This window comes from Lissotriton vulgaris, chromosome 8 (assembly GCF_964263255.1).
Source record: "Lissotriton vulgaris chromosome 8, aLisVul1.2, whole genome shotgun sequence".
In the NCBI taxonomy this organism is placed as follows: domain Eukaryota; kingdom Metazoa; phylum Chordata; class Amphibia; order Caudata; family Salamandridae; genus Lissotriton; species Lissotriton vulgaris.
The window spans coordinates 1,370,644,019-1,370,661,940 of record NC_141696.1 but is presented as its reverse complement, the minus strand read 5'-3'; the positions used below and the strand labels follow the sequence as shown (position 1 = coordinate 1,370,661,940).

The following is a 17,922-nucleotide window of genomic DNA, read 5'->3' as shown; positions in this document are numbered from 1 at the left end:
CTATTTGGCAACTTGTGTCCGGGATCAGCCCCCTCACCATGTCCGTGAGATTTGCTATGAGACATTATTTAGGAAAATCATTAAAACCTGTCTCTTTAAATTGGATTTTTAAGGGCCATTTATCCTGTATTTGGTATATTAGGCAGCCTTTCCTAGCGCTGGGACTCTGTTCGGAGTAACTGTTCGCTGTTGTGCTTTATAAATGATATGATTGATTCAAATGTGGCTCAAGCAGCCCCCCTGCCTAATTTTATTTTCGATGGGGATGGCATCTCTCATGGCAGATTCATCAGGTTGCAGGGTGAAGCTGGTGCATACTGATGGAGGGTGTGAATCCGAGTTACAGAGACGTCTTGTAGGAGCATTAAAATTCCCTTAAATTACTTGACTTGTTCATTGCTCTTGCTCTCAAAGTTATTCTGTCTTGTTGGAAAGATAACTCCAAACTGTCTGTTTACACTTGGTGGAATTTCATATGTGATGAACATCGAATTGCCATTGCCTACTCTTCTTCTTCTGTACCCTTGAAAATTAAATCTGATCTTCTCTGGCTTCCCCTATCTGACTATTTATCTTCTCTTTCCTCCGTTTAATTATTGTATCCTCTTCTCTTCTTCTCTTTCTTTCTCCCTTTTCCTTCTCCTATCTTCCTACTTCTATCTTTCTTTTCTAGCTTTCTCATAATTGATTTAATATTCATAGTCATTCTATATCCTCTTTATTGCTCTATTTGAATGATTTATATGACTTGTTATAATTATCTTGTATGTTCTTAAAACAAAATAAACATTTCTTAAACTGAAAAAATTCCCTTAGCCAGCTACACCTACTTGGACTGCCAATAATGCTGTATTTTCAGCCACGCTCCTCCTGCGAATTCAAAATCTAATAACAGTATGGCGATCAGGGTTATGTCAAGGAGCTGGTGTACTCTCTTTCGGTAACTGCTCTCCTGACCCAAGTGAATATTTTTCAAAACACTTTAAGCCTGCATGCTTATCATTTATACAGAATGTTAATCATTCTCTAGCGCTCAGAAAATAAACCGTTGAAACCATGTTCCTTAAATCAGAAGAGGGTTAGTCAAATTGTCAAAATGATCAAGAAGTTGGGTACATTTCTAAAGAAATAGCCGAGAATCCATCTGGGCTCAACAAGTGTAGAAAAATGGTATGCTGTTCAAAGAATGAAAGTCTTATAAAAAGACTAAAACATATGCACAGAAATACTAAAGACAGAGGTCGTTGATTTCTATAAAATTCCCTTGCTAACCTTATTTTCCCATGAGAAACTGCAAGATAAGCCTCTAGGGTTCCTATGCATGGAATGGGTCTTACAAGCTGCATGCAAACCGTTTTATCACAACAATTCTGAGTATCAGTGATAGTAAGTAATATACTACAAATCACAAGCATTCAATAGGGAACTGGAGTCTACCTCTCCACAGAGCCTACCTGTAATGTCATGTCAAAATCAGACCACTGCAATCAATGTACAATATCTGTGCATGCATCCAAATCACTTACCTTGTTTTTAAATCATATCTCTTGCCCATGAGACCCATTCTCATTCTAAGTTTTATTTCATTTTGCCATTTATTTAACGATTAAGCTACTGGCAATGTAAATGACAATGCCATTTATGTATGATAAAAAAAAGTCATGAGCAATGCCAATAGCTCTACCTTTAATGCCGAGACCATTGCATTGTAAATGCTTGTTTCATATGTGGACTTGGCGCGGGGCATAAGAACTACCGCCTGGTCAGTTCTTACAATACTACTCATTTCTAGCAACACCGGGGGGCAGTTTAGACGACATGAGTGCAGAACAGCCCACACACCTACCATGCAATACTTGAATGTCCTGGGCAGGAGTAGGCACCATACCAGATGGTTAGCAGATATGCTCCGGCTCCACACAGCAGCAACAATGACGCCCGTTAGACAGAAATGGGAGACTGATAGGGGAACGGCCATTCACAGACCGGGAATGGTCGGAGGCACTGCTCAATCCTATATATATTCTGTTTAACTTACGCTTTGGACTTCTACAACACTATATACTAAATTTGGCCTATCTCACCCGGGAAAAAATCAATAGGTACTATGGGAGGACAGAAGGGGCGTGCCCCAGATGTAAGCACCTAGGAGCTGACTTGTTACACAGGCTGTGTGTGGCTGCTCATCCTTACATACATATCGTAATCAAGTCTGTGACAACCTAGCGGCAGCCAGGAATTGCCAGCTGGAGCACACTTGGGAGGAAAGCATACTGTATCTCTATCCTAGAAGCAAGAAGCTAAAAGCCACTTCCCGCTTTCTAGATCTAGGCATGCTAAATGCAAAATGCTTGATAACCAAAAAGTGGAAACAATCAGATCCTCCTGTAATACCAGCGTGGAGTCAATCACTCCTAGTATGGGCTAGGGCAGTGCTCCGTGTAGAGGACATCCGTGGCTTCCGTAAAGTACCTATTGCAACAGTGGTAGGCCATATTGCAGGAGTTTTGCGGGTCACTGGAAGGCTGGATGGGGTCCCCTGTTACTGCCTTCCCTGGAGACACCATTCACGATAGGTCGCAGACTGCGGCTCCCCTTGAGACACCTGTGGTGTTGCCTCACATACCTCCCCACACAACAGCTCCTTATGGCCCCATGTGTTTTGGGGGTGGGTGGCACTACTGGAGCAGGCCCAGTGGTAACAGCCCATACCATCACGTATGTAATACCCAATCACAAACTAAATATACCACATTAGCAGCATGTTTCCTGCTGTCCGCAGGGGAGTTGAATCCCACCTCTCTCAGTAAAAAATCAGCTGTATAAATCAGACACAGCGAGCTAAATGTGCAGTGTCCCACACCACTGCTAAGTTACTTTATTATTGTGTAAATTCAAGGGGGAACTGTAAGACATAGACCACTTACCTCCTGTGGTGAATCGAAATTGTAAAAGAATGCTCAGAAGTTCTTGTTCTTTTAAATCTGTTTCATAATTGTCTAATTGGTGAACTTAACAAATGTAAAGCCTGACTGAATTTACACAGTCATTGGCAACTTCGCTGAAGTGGCACATTGCATGATCAAATGCGAAAACGTGTAAACATGGCTGTAATTGTTATTTGCTATGTACCAAGACTGTTAATCGCCTGTAAAGTCAAGCAAATGTTATGTATAACATGTATGCAAGCACAGCTAAATTTAAAAATCATAAACTGATGTTTAAAAAAAAAAACACCAGTCCACCTGGGTTTTGACGTTCAGAATCCAACGGGTATTTTAGAGGCATCATCATGATCAAATTGGAGCACTTGTGCAAACTCTGCTACATTTCATTTTTTTAAAGCTGAAGGAATCTAAAGTTGCACGGATTAGCAAAGAAAAAATAATTCTGGTCTTTACTGGCCAAAAATGAGGTCAGTAAGGAACAGTTCAATCGTTGCTGTGGCGAGCTATGGCAAATGTAGGTAAGAATAACCCATGGTAATACTTGTCACAGAGGAGAAATGAGAGACAATGTGATCAGTTGCCAGCCTGTATCTGGAGGAACAAATGCATATGGACTTTATTTAAGAATTGGGGGGAGGGCGTTGGTGTGGGGGATTGCGGAGTGCAGCACATCCATGTAGAAAGAAATATTCATTTGGGTTTCTAAAATTAGGTTGGCAAAAGAATATTTATTGGGTGATTTATAAATGCATACAATAGGAAAAGCAAAATTAGTAAAAATAGAGGCTGCTCACCAAAACCCTGGTTATAATGCTTCTATTGGCTGTTAAGAAGAGATGCTAGGTGTTGAAAAATTTATACAAAGAGATGTTACTATTTAGAATTACAATGAGACTTGTGTATCAATATCCAGAGGAAAGGAGTGGGGTAGAATAGAGTGGCAGTGATTGTCCTCTGCTGGATTGATGTGGAGATTTATTCAATGTCTCTGAAGGATCATTGGTGCCTACTGTGGAACAAGAGAAGCACATGGCTGTTAAATCTCATTGTTGCCTCTTATGTTGAGAATTCTATAGAGCGCTGGTCTCTTCAGTTTGTGATGATCTCAGGCGATGTCAGGAGTTGCATAGCTGTAGATTCGTTTAGCGGGAGTGCCAGGTGAAAAGTTAGGATGAAAGAGCATTGGACGGAACTTGGTACCACCTTTTTCTGAAGGTACAGTATGTCACTCTGACTATTTTAGTTGAGTTTAGTGGAACCAGATTCCTCTTGTGAATTTTGGGGTATTTTGGTTGCCCAAATTAGAACCAGAAGTGTAGGAGATGAGAATCCTTTTCGGGGTGGTCACTTTATGACCACATCCTCATCACAGCACTCTTAAATAACGTAATAGGATATTGCTTTCTTCCTCCATTGCTACCTAGGAGCATTACCTTGAGCAGTTGCCTTAAAAAAATCTACTTCTATTAGTCCTACTGACTGTCTTCTTGGAAGTCCTTGAGGGGGTGAGGGAAGAGGGGCTTGAGAGGAGGGAGATATAGTGCTACAGCTTTTTGGGGCTTTGTGTCCCAGATAGCATGCAGGCTTGATGCCAGCAGAATATGGATCCAGAATAAGATATTGGGGTAAGTTGGGTGCTTGCGCTCAAGGTAATTGTCATATTTTCAGCCCAAGTGAGGTTAGTGGGCATGCAAAAACCTCTGTTCTGCGTCTTGTCATGGGAGCCTAAAAATCATTTGTTCTCTAAACCGTGCACAAAGTCTGTGACAACGGTAGACTTAAAAAGAGTAATAATAATTTAACCAATTTGTTTAGTGCATTATAAGCTTTTGAGGTCCTAGTCATATCCTTTTTATTTAGCAGGCCTGTAAACCTATTTTATTAATGTGAAGAAAATAGATGAGAGGCAATACACACAAACAGCAAATTACAGTGTGTGCAAGTGATATTCATTTAATAATAGTTTGTAGCTTTAGTTGTATGTCTTTATTTCACACAAGCTTTGTGTACAGCTTTAGAAACACCAATGCGTTTTGCCCTGGCAAGGGCTTCTTCAGGGCAAAAAATGGTAATGAAGTGTGTGAGCCAAATGGATTCAATTCTACATCAATGTATAATGAATACAATACGTCCTTCTTATGGACGTGATCTCCAAAGATAACTCCTTGAGCCGGTTAGAAGTGCCTATGTATCCTTAGTCGAGATAGTGTGTGTATCCTCCAAGGCGGAGGTACACGGATCTAGATCGGATGCACACAGATTAAATCAAATACACTATTGAAAGACATTGGAGGTGTATATTGGCCGTTTGGTTCTTTACCTCCGCCTTGCTGATTTTCTACACCTTAGGACTGGGTTCAAATCCTGGTTTCAGCACTTGACTAACCATTATATTTTCCTGATAAAACCTTTATTCTTGTGCTTCAGAATTGCTATTAACTCCGGACTACAAATAGACCCTTCTGAAGTGTATGTTGTACCAAAAATAAATCAGTCATTAGGTTAACGCTCAATAAGAGTGCACTAGATGGCTTTGTTTAGTCAGTGTTGAGGGACAAAAGCCTAAGTTTGAAGACATTGGGCTTTATATCTCTATTCTTTCTAAAGATTTGTAATCTAAAGTCTTTGATGGAGTTTGAATTTTCTCCATGTGAAAATTCAGACTTTAAAATATAAACTTAAACGATAAACTTTTAAGCATACACTGCTAAAGTAAATCCCACCCAAAATGATCTGACTACATTAATATTGTCTTGTTACATTGCTAAATGTAGCCACATTTGCTTCCTACTTACTGTGGTAAGTTGCTATCCTAACTTCTGCCCTGATGTATTTGGGGCAAGTGCTTAATAGTTCATTATGTGCATAACTGTACTTCTGTCGCTTTTTTTATTGGATAAGCCTGTTTTTATAGCCGGCATCTTCTCATGCTACTAGAGTAAAACCAGGCATGAAATTATTAAAGAAATGTCTAAACCAGCATGCCACAAATGCATGATTAAGATTTCTAGATTTTCGCCACAGTTCAAAGTATTCTATCACTAGTGGGATGACTAGTTAAAAAAGAATGCACAATTATACAGTGAATAATGTTTAGAGCAGATGCCATTCTTTCAATCTTTTATTGAAACAGGAATGTGGCTCCTGGGTGTATTTCCAGCTCTCTGAAGTGACACAAGGTTTTGTAGAAGCACAATGGAATTCATAGTAAACAGGCACTGGTGTGGTTCTTTTGCCTGTTTACACGTGCAAATGGGGGAAGCCTGTTTGATTAACCTAGCAATTGTTTATCTTTCTTTTAAATGTTTAATTTTTTGCTCCTCGATCCAGTGGGCAAGTGCTTTGTTTCCTAACTTAACAAATACGTTCTTTTTAAGATCAAGATTCTGCAGATGAGGACACTGGAAAGATCATGGAGTTCATGCCTGGGACTGCCGAGCCGGATTCAGAAACCGAGATCCAGAATCATTCTGCATCCAAGCCGGAGATATTGGTTGAAGTGGACTTCACTTCTTCTTCATCTTCCTCCTCATTGGAAGACGAAGATGAAACCGTGATGGATAAAAAGGGAAAAGGTGGGACTGAGGACGAAGAAAAAGCCAAGACCGAAGATGAAGCCGAGCCGAAAGAGGTGTTGAGTGACACCCAGGTGGATGGAGACCAACTAGAAGAGTCTGAACTTGGGGATCCTGCTGTGATGAAAGCAATCAATGGAAAACCAACACTTGAGGTAAGCCAGTAGGTGAGGAACCTCTATGGTTTCAGTTGTGGTTTAGACTGCACAGTTCATTAGGTGTAGCACATTCATCTTCCTGCTGCTTAATATGAACTTGATGTCCAATGATGGCAACTCACTTGGCTTCTTTCATAATGTTAATGTAATCTTGGGTTTACTGTTGGTAATCTTCCTAATGTATAACTAAGCCATCATCTAAGTTGGAGAAAACCAGCCCATTTCCCTAATAACGTGTGTTCTCTAGTTTTTCTGCAGTGGCATGTTATATAAATACATATAACTTAATACACCTTGCTAGTGCGGGAATTTGTACTGCCCCTGCCTATATTGCCTACCAATGTTTAATGTAGAAAGTTATACATTAGGAGGGTTATGCATTTGCAGTGTCTATTTTGCCACAGATAATACACTTAAGTCAAGATGTTTCAATTTGCGAACCAGAAATGCAATAAAAGCGAAATCTGCTGTTACCACAATTCATTTCCAGTCTGTCCTATTATTTGAAAATATTTGTTTGTGGATTATGTCCTCCTTTACCTGACTGCATTTTATTTTACTAGTGCCCACCGTACTGGTTGCACTCGCTGTCCAGAAAATGGAGGTCACAAACAAAGGTAGTCTGCACACTTTACTGATCTGTTCATTGTTTTTGTCCAGTCAAGCTTTCATCAGTCTATTGTGATTGGTGAGACCTAGCAAGTTCCAAAGGTAGGAATACCTGAACCATGTTAAAACCTGGTGACCGGTTTTATTTATGTCAAAGTAATGACTCCCAAGCATCCTTAGTTGATAAATTGGTAGCCATGTTGGAAGCCCATGCTTAAAACTACACAGTAAGTGGTCAGCTGGAGTGCAGTGACAGTATAACATATATCTAGTCTGTGCTTAGTGTTTCATTTGCAGTGTAAAAGTTTACAGCACCGGGGCAGTCTCAGCCAGCCTTGAAGATGGCCGAACTGTAGAGCGGCTCCTTCATCTGTGTGATTGGTCTGCAGTTACCAATACTAGTAGAGTGCCGGCGGTGACATGCAGCAGGCGCTCCATTACTACCACAAACTGCCTCAGAGCTGTCTCTTAGCCAGTTAGCTTAGCTGAGGAGATGGCTTTGCAGGAGAGAGGTGAAAGATCACAGTGGAGATAAATAGGGACACACATAATTGTGTCTTATCTAATTGATTTATGTCTGGGTTGGTGGTCCTGGATCAATCTGGGTTTATCCCAGGTCGATGACAGGCACATAACTTGAGGATGATCTTCTGCACGGTTGTTGCACTGCAGGACTAAGGTGTGAAAACTGTGTTTCAGACACAGAAAAGGCCTTTGATTTTGTAGAATTCTGAATGACCTTCAAGATCAGACTGTTCGAATAAGCCACTGGGGCCTGCAAGTGCCTCGGTACCCTGTCTGGCGATTAGCCGTGCTTTATAGATCCTGAATGATTGATAGAATGGGTCTGTCTTTGCAGTTCTAGAAGAAAACAGTGTGGGAGAATTGTGCCTTTTATTTACTTGTATATACTGGTCCTACTGCCAAATGCAGAATCCCTAGCTCTATAACTAACACAATCTTCATACAGAGCGTGGCGTGGCAAGGATGTCTGCTCTTGCCTCTGTTGCATACCGCAGCTGCTGTATTGCTTATGGACAACAAGCACAGTGGGATTTGAGATTTCTGGGCTCCAAACAGATCTTCTAGGCATATGCTGATGCCCTTTTGTTATATACAAGGAACCTGGGTGTCAACTTTTCACCCATTTTTCGTGAGTGCGATGTCTGTTGCATGTCCTTTCTCCGCATGCTGAGCAATCCAGAAACCGTTTATGTGGTGATGTGGGTTCTAAAATGTTCTGCACGCGAGGAAGACTGTTTGGAGTTATGCAGCAGTGGGGCAAACACCTTTGTTGCTGCTGCTGACCTATTTTACGCACTTAAATAAATACTTTTGCTTACTTGGAAGTCTCCAACAGCTGTTTCCTCCATCCGACGCTAGGGACGAGTGTTTGACAAACCCCATAAAAGTATTTCTGGAGATGTGCTGGAGTCGTGCTGAGTTTGAAGTTCTTGTCTCCAATGGTGCTGGATGGAGATGAACCTGGTGAAGTAATGATCTTTTGTGGGGGTAGGGTAAAGGGCACAGTGGCTGCATTTTGTTTTGTTTTTGGATTACTTTTTTTCCCAGCAATCATTCTGACCATGTGCTTTGTGATTGGGGCACCAGCCACTTTGGGTGGCCATCTGCTTGGTCATTTCTCCACTGCTGCAGTTAGAGAGAGTGTTGGGTCTGTTCCATTCAGTGGTAATTTTGGATTGGACATCGGCCCATGCTCCTTGTTGTACTTAATCACCACATTTTCACGTTTGGCGGCCATTTTGAATTGAGCATTGGCCCACTACGGTCTTAATTAAAGTTATAGCCATTTTGGTTTGGGCAGACTTATTTTGACTTTTGGGAACATAATTGTCGATCAGTCAACTAGTCATTTTTGTTTGGAAGATCTGTCAGTAATACATACCTTTTACCTTACTGAGTAGTAAGTATAGGTTTTTTGTCTCCATATTCCTCCATTTTCTTGTGGCATTTCATTATGCAATCAATTAATCCACCACCACCATTTTTACAATGCCTGGGAGAACCTCCCATCAAGTGGAAAGAATGGTTCAGAGCATTTAATGTGTATCTGGGTGCGATAGACTGTTTTAAATTTAAACCGAACAGGCAAAGATGGCTTATGGAGCACTCTCTTGGTATAGGGAAGGGGTCTTCAACCTTTTCTGTAGTAAGTTATTTCTGATCTTTGAAAATCATTGTGAGCTACTGCAGGCTAAGCAACTTGCATTGTTACCAGACCAGTGTATCCTACTACACGCTAATAGACTCCAGCACAACGACATCCAAGCGGCGCAGTTAGAGGGAACACCACCTTACTCCCCTTTGAAACAAAGGACATGGTCTGCAGTGTACCCCAGGGCTCATCCCTCAGCCCTACCCTCTTCAGCGTATGCATGACTCCACTGGCCAACATAGTCAGATCCTATGGTCTCAACATAATATCCTCTGCAGACAACATCCAACTCCTCCTCGCCCTCACTGACTACCCTACCACCAGCATGACCAACTTTCACAAATGCACGACGAGCGTCACCCACTGAATGAAGAACTGCCTGAAGCTGAACATGGATAAGGCAGAAGTGCTGATCTTCGGTAACCACAGCAACCCCTGGGATCACTCCTGGTGGCCTTCAGACCTGGGACCTGCACCCATGCCCTCAGGCCACACCAGAAATCTCGGAACCATTAATGATAACCAGTTCACCATGAAATCTCAGATCAACACAGACTCTTCCATCTGCTTCCACACTGTTCATGCTACTGAAGATCTTTATGTGGCTTCCCCTGTACACAAGACTCGCTGGGACACAGGCCCTCCTCACCAGCTGACTGGACTATTGCAACGCTCTCTACATAGGAATCACTACACATCTCCTGAAAAGGCTTCACGCTATACAGAACGCCACATCCAGACTCGTCGTCTCCCGACGGAACCACATCACACCCCACCTTGGGCAACTCCACTGGCTCCCCATAAAGAGATGCCAATTCAAGCGGCTGACAAACTCACTAAAGGCTCTATACCAAGTAGCCGCTTAAGATCAACCACCTCCTGAAGTTCCACAAACTGTTAAACTATTCTCCACCTTCCTATCACTGACTGTACTCCACATATCCACTGAAGCAGAAGTGGTGGACACTCCATCTCCACAGAGACCGAGAACTGCCATTCCATGCAGCTGCGTCCCATCACCTCCCTTCCAGAATTCCGAAGGGTCCTCTAGGACTGGTGGTTTGAATGATCCTTCTGGGACCCGCAAGCGCCTGGATACCCTATCTGGTGATTAGCGGTACTTTATAACTCCTGATTGATTGGCATACCCAGCTTCATTGTCTTTAAGCTTAATGTCCACAAATCCAGGTACTGTGGTTTGCACAAAATACTTTGACTACTGGGGCAATGACAGAGCAGCCATGCGCGTCAGTGAGAGTGTTGCCTTTTAGGGATATATGAACGAGGGTGTTTGAATGGGATATATTTGTGTTATTGATTGATAGCCTGTGTCATATGTACTTGCGGCACAGGACCTACCTTTCTCCACATGTAGCACTGTTCCGTCTAGTGCCTCTGAGTGTACTGGGTGACTTAAGAGCTTTTGAAAAAAATGGGTACAGAGTATGTGATAGAACCCGCGGAGTAGCCCATTGTGGTGGTGCACAAGAAAAATGAGGCGTTGAGGAGTTGTATTGGCATATGTTGCCGTAATAAGGTTAGTTGGGTAGATGGCAGTCCCTCACCTAGAATTGAAGACATGGTTACTATTTTAAGTTGTGCAAAACCTTTTCCTAAATTTTATTTGCTATTAGCTAGTCAGGTGGTTCTCGCTGGAGATTCACGGAACCTGATTGCTCTTGCCACTCCTGTTTGAGTGTTACAGTTTAGCAGGATGCAGTTTGGTCTGGCTTTGGTGGAGACTGTTTTCCAGAGACTGATGGGTCGGGTCTAGGCATGGTTTTGAAGGAGTCTTGGTGTTTCAAGATGATATTCTGATTTATGCGGGGATTGATGAAGAGTACACTGTGAGGTTGGCACAGTCTTTGAATGCTTTCCAGGAGAGAGGTGTTAAACTCAGGAAGGATAAGTGTGTTTTCTGTGTAGTTTAGTATCTTGGCCATATGATTATTGGGAATGGAATTAAACCGAGACCATGACTTTTGGAGTCCATTGAGAAGATGCTCGCTCCCATAGATCGCGAACAATTGTTAGCTTGCATGGAAATAGGAGGGTTCTATTGAAAATGAATTCAAAGATTTGCAAGTATTGTTGTGTCCATAAACGACTTGCTAAAAAAAGGTCCAAGCATTTACCTCAAGCAGGTAACGTCTTATTCAGGCTGCGCTTCTGTTCCTGGCAAAATATTGTTTGTCACTGTTGATGTCAGCAGTTTGGGGGAGGGTCAATTCTGTCACAGGGGAGAGACTGTGAAGGCCACACCATTGCATTTGCTTCCCGTACATTGAAATACCATGAGTGGCAGTACCCTGTACTAGAAAGAGAAATGCTCGCTGTACATCGGCAATTGATAAGTTGAGACCATACATTTGGGGGACAAAGTTTCTTCTACAGACAAACCATAAACCACTGGTTCAAATTCTGAATGGCAGCGAAGTTGGTTCATCTAAAGCCAGTGCAAGATTGGTATGGTTGAGTACTAAACTTTTCGAATATTGTTTTGAAGTGGGACATTTATCTGGCAGCAAAAAAAAAGGCAGACCGTTTCTCTTGGTTGCCTGCTAGTGAGGGTTCAGCGACTATTACTGGTGAACAAGATGAAGAAGACACCAAATGTTTGTTTGCGAGTGTCATGGATTTTTTGTAAACATGTGAGTGAAGATGAATAGAGAAAAGAGCTGTCAGTACATGAATAGAGAAAAGAGCTGTCAGTACATGACTAAGGCAAGTACGCCATCATCTGTGGTGAAAGGTAGGCTGCATGAGAATTCCCTTCCTTCTCCGTATCGAACTTGCATCAAGGTGCAGAGTGAGCTCACATTGGAAAAGGGTTTATTACTTCACAATGACAAATTGGTTCCTCATTGCAAAATCCACACCCTGTTGTTAGTCATCTCACGAGGGACATCCCAGTATGACAGCTAGTAAGAAGAGGTTGCGAGAAAAATGTTGGTGGGTTGCAATGGATAGGGACGTTGAGTGTTGGATGGACTGAGAGATGTGTGGTTGTTAAACTAATAAGGGGAGGGTAAAGTGACCCAGAGACATATGGGAAAGGCTATGCATTGATTTTTACTTTTTTTTTTTTTTAAATGATGCAATTGTAAGGACTAGAAAGGACCACAACAAAGGTATACCATTATCATTGTAAACTATGTCTCCAAGTGGGTGGAGGTAAGGTTTTTGAGGGATCCCAATACCAAGTGATTGAGGTTTTTTTGCAGAGATCTTTTCGAGGGAAGGCTTTCCTTCGGTAATTGTCTCGGACAACGGAGTGCATTTTACATTTGTGATGCTGGTATGGAGCACAATAAGTGCAGTTTGTTTTCACCCTAAAGCATTTGATGTGTCAAAATGAACAAATTAGTCGGTGAATGCATCCGAGGTGCTGCCAATTCAATTGTGTTCAAGCCATGCCATGAGAGCTGTTTCGTGGGCATACTGCAGTACACCACACTGTCACTAATGTTACTCCTTTTATGGCTTTAAGGAGGTGTAATATGTGTGATATGCATGTCCGCAAGTGGCTCACAATGTTTAAGGTAGTAGTGAGTGTGTTGTTGGAAGATTATGCACTGATCCTAGATAGAGCAAGAATCTTGTTTAGTCATACTAAAAGCAAGAGCAGATATAATGTCCTTAAGAAAACCAATGGTAGGTTTGGCCATACACATGGCCTGGTGGAGAAGTGCTGATGGTTGTATAGTGAGACTGGACTATGGTCAGTGGTGTAATTGCGTACGTGTGATTAACGTGAAGCCCAATGAAGACAACTTGCCTCACAAACATTACACTGCTCCGCTTAATGATCTAGTCAGTGATGTCAGTGTTACCATTGGCCAAACTATTTGATCTAAAGCAACATCTGGGGAGTGGCTTCTCTACCAAAGGAGACCAATTCAGCAAAGAGGTTGCAGTCTTCCTTTGAATTATTATAAGGATTTTGTTTTATCCTGAGTTGAGGGTGTATTGATGATTCTGCTTTTAAAAAAAAAATAATGTTAGTTGTAATATTAAAGAGACTCTTATCAGATGGTCATGGGTCATGATTTCATGTTTTCAGTTTTCTGGGTCATGTTTTTAGTTTTCCTTATTGTTGCAGTACATTTTGCTTTGTTTGGGAGGAAGGTTGTCTGGTTCTTTGGCGCGTGTCCTTCCTTGGTATGCTGTCCATTTCCGAACCCGGTTGTGTGGTGGTGTAGGTTTTGGAATGTTCCGCACACGAGGACCACTGTTTGGAGGTACAACACTGTGGGGACAGCAGCTTTCTTATTGCTGCCTCTGCCCCTTATTATGCGCTTGAATAAATACATTTATTTACTTACTTGTAAGTCTTCGACCGCTGTTTCCTCCATCTGACAGTGAGCTACTCCGAATTGGTGGATTCTTGTGCTAAAAAATAAACTGTAATATGTCCCAGTTTTTTGCTGTTGCCTTAATTCCCGCAGCAGTAGGTGTTAAAATGGCTCCATCAGAGAATGCAGGATACTGTGAGGTACCTAGGAATAATGGTGCATAGAGCGCCGGTAGAAGTGTTCTGCTGTAAAACCGGAATGCTATAGACCAGTAGTGCGACTTCATAGAAGGTGGCTCAAGCGCTGTTGTCTCTCGCTTGCAGAATTGCCATTATGAAATGGTGGTGCTACAAAGAAAAGTGTATTTATGTTCAAGGCATGTGGGCTGCTGAATTCATATCTGTGCATAGATCGCTGCCTAGTGTTGGGTCCGGATGATTGCACCTGGTTGTCCTTGAAGAGTCTTCGAAAGATCATGAGATAGGTGACTCCTCCCCTGGACTACAGTGCGCATGGGCATCTTCTCCATCCTCAGATTGTTTTTTTCCGCCATTGGGTTCGGATGTTATTCCTATACTCCAACTTCGGAATCTAAACTAAACTTTTCTAAAGGCCTTCGACTGTATTGTTCTCGCTCTGTACTTCTTGACTCGATCAAACTTTCCATCTCGACCCGGTCATCGACTCTGGCCTCTGGGCCCTTTCAACGCCACGTGGGCCTGCTGTCAATAGAAAGGAGCCCGTTCAAAAGGTGCCTACAATGCCACTCCAAATTCCCGCATACTGACAAACATACAGTATGCAACAAGTGCCTATCACAGACCACAAAGAAGAAAATTGCCTAGCCTGTGCCCAATTCCGTTAGAAAAAAACCATCCGGATTCGACGGGCCGCTAGGCAAGAGATGCGGCAGGCACCGGAACCAGACAACATCTTAGATGATGTACAAGAACTCCCAGAAGCGGAAGATTTGGATCTAGAGATAGTCAGTCGAGGACCACTCTGACTCTGACGAGATCCCACCGGGGCAAACGGTGAGTACACTGCCCCCGACACCGATTACCCCGTTACCGAAGGCTCCGGTCGAGGCATCGCCTAAAGGCCTTAGACAAGATCCAAAAACTCATTCAGGAGCCCCGCCTTTCGGCTCTGCTCCGAAGACGAAAATTAGGCCTTCAGAGACCCCAGGTCGAATAACATTATCCCCAAGAAGGTTCTAGAACCCAAAAAGGTTGTCGACCCGAAGGGCGTCTAACAGAGGAAGCCCATACAGCCTAAGGGTGTCGACCCGAAGAAGGCAATCGAGCCAAGGGGCGCCAATCCAAAGAAGGCAGTCGAGCCAAAGAAGGCCGTTGAGCCGAAGGTCGCCGAACCAAAGAAGGCCATCGACCCAAAGGGCGTTGTACCAAAGAAGGCCGTCGAACCGAGAGTCATCGATCCGAAGACTGTGGTCCAGCCAAAGAAGGTCACATCACAGGCTATCGAGCCGAAGAAAAGCATTGAACCAAAGACAAGTGCTCCTAAAAAACCAGTAGATCCGTAAAGTCATCAACTCGACAAAGGACAGTCAACCTAAAAAAGCTGCCGAGCATAAAAAGCGTATCGAACCTAAAGATCCGGTCAATCCGCAACCAGTCGTCAACCCGAAAAAAAGCAATAAGGCACCAAAAGTCGTCGAACCAAAAAAGGTTGTCGACCCAAAGGCAACAGTCAATCCGAAAAAGACTAAGCCAAAGAAGTCAACAACACAGCCACGGACAGTGGAAGAACTCTTCCATCCAGATACAAAATCAGAGGAACAGGCAAAATTGTATATAAACCCTGAGACGGATAAAGTCACAATTCTACACAGGAAGAAGAGACCATTGGACACGGACTCTCATTCCCCCCATTCCTCTAAAGAAAAAAGACTTCGGGACTTCTCCCTATAGACCTTTCACTCCTTTCTATCCCACTATGCCTACTACGCCTTTTGCTCCTTACTCTCCTACACACTCAGATTACAATGAGTATAACACAGGGGAAGATCCTCAAGACGATTATAACTATCCAGAGGATCATAATCCACAAGATGACCTATGTGAAGATCAGAATGACCCATATGACACACATCCCATCCCTGACACCACCTCATACCCAACAAAGCTGTCGCCTACCGACGACACCATTGTCTTCAACCAACTGATAGGGCAGCGCAGTACCACAATGTAGACCTGCACAATGACCCAATAGACAAAGACTTTCTATTTGACACATTCCCTACTGCAGAGAAAAATGTCAGGACACTTCTTATGTTGAAAGGGGTACTAAAACACGCGCCAGATATATTTATAGATACAGCCAGGGCACGTGTAATCAATCCTAGGATTGAAAAGAAATATAGAGCAGCCCCTTCAGACCCTACTTATATTAGAGGCCAGTTACCTTTAGACTCACTGGTAGTGGCTAATGCACGCAAAAGAGCCAACTCACAGACAACAGGAGAAGCTCTGCCTCCTGACAAGGAGTCTAAAATACTAGAGGCTTCGGGTAAAAAGGGTTGCATCACAAGCCTCCAATTCATGGAGAATTGCAAACACACAAGCTCTACTAGCTCGTTACGATAGAGCACACTATGACCAGCTTGAAAGTTTAATGCAACACCTGCCGGAACCTCATAAAGCCCAAGCTAATGACCTCATACAAGAGGGAACATTTATTACAAACTCATCCATTAAATGTGCGCTTGACGCAGCTGACACTGCAGCCAGGTCCATTAACACTAGCGTCTTACTACGAAGACCTGCATGGCTATGCATCTCTGGCTTTAAGAACGAGGTGCAATTCACCATTCTTAACTAACCAGTCAATCAAGACTTCCTTGTTGGCCCTGCAGTCGATACCATTTTAGACAAAATGAAAAAAGATACAGAAACTGCAAAATCAATGGGCGCATTGCAGTTTCAACAACACAGAAGTTCCTATTGACGCTCCTCTTACAGAGGAGCTACACGAGGCAATACTGCACAAACCTAGTCTACATACAAAAGCAACACCCAAGGTTCCTTTAACGATGGCTCCAACAGAGGAGGTTATAGGGGCAACAATAACAAGGGAAGAGGACGTGGAGGCAATAACACCAGAGCCTCCACTGCCGCAAAACAGTGACTTCATCACACTACCTACAGACCATCTAACACCAGTCGGAGGCAGAATCCAACAATTCCTACCAGTCTGGAACGCAATTACCACAGACAGGTGGGTGAGACAAATTATCCAGTATGGTATTGCCTAGAACTCACTTCTACTCCACCCAACATACCACCCAGATACCGTCCTATGTCCAAAGAACACATCACCCTGTTACCACAAGAGGTGAAATGCATGCTGGAAAAGGGAGCCACACAGCCAGTCCCTTTCCAACACCAAGGGACAGGAGTATACTCACTATACTTCCTTATTCCCAAAAAGGACGGGTCTCTCAGACCAATATTGGACCTCAGACCCCTAAATCAATACATACTGTCCGAGCACTTCCATATGATCATAAAACAGAGAGAACAGGTGAGCGAGGGTAGTTTGCGCTGAGAGAAAACACAGTAGTCCATACAATATCTGATAAGCTCCAAGGATTAGACTCCGGTCACCCAACCAGAATCAAACAATGTGACTTAGAAAAAGACACAATTGTAAAGTTATAAACATAGACAGAAAATCCTGAGCTAAGAATGTTCATCAATATCCAAAAGAAAGGACAAATGTTGAGTTCCAGATTTCAAATGTTCACATTATTCTTCATTTATTGACAATCTTCATCAACAGATAGGAATGCAACCTCTGCCAACACGTGTTTCGTCTCGGTCGTCGAGACCGAAGACTTCGTCAGGGCTGTAAATATTACAATAAAAATAATCATAATTTCATTCCACTTAGATACCATCACATCACAAATTTAAACATCAATCAAAGTGGCATCCCGATTACCATAAAAAAGAGAGATTAGGTCTGGTGGTCACCATCTAACAAGGAGAGATGATATAATTTGATAGTAGTAATCCACCATACTCAATATACCAGTTTGCAAAATTCACCAAGTTAACAGATTAAACTTACACAGTATTAAAACACTAAATGTTAGAGTGTAATAAGAAATCAAAAAGTCAGTAGGGTCAGATGAGATAT

General features: G+C 42.7%; 1 protein-coding gene across 4 annotated transcripts in view; it reads left to right on the top strand.

The window, feature by feature from the left end:
• Window positions 1-17,922, top strand: part of PATL2 (PAT1 homolog 2) — a 392,378-nt gene that overhangs the window by 83,876 nt on the left and 290,580 nt on the right. For all 4 annotated transcript variants that reach the window (XM_086933507.1, XM_086933508.1, XM_086933506.1 and 1 more), the window contains exon 4: window positions 6,326-6,678. In XM_086933507.1, coding sequence (XP_086789633.1) covers window positions 6,326-6,678 — 353 coding nt within the window. The remainder of the gene's footprint in view (window positions 1-6,325; window positions 6,679-17,922) is intronic.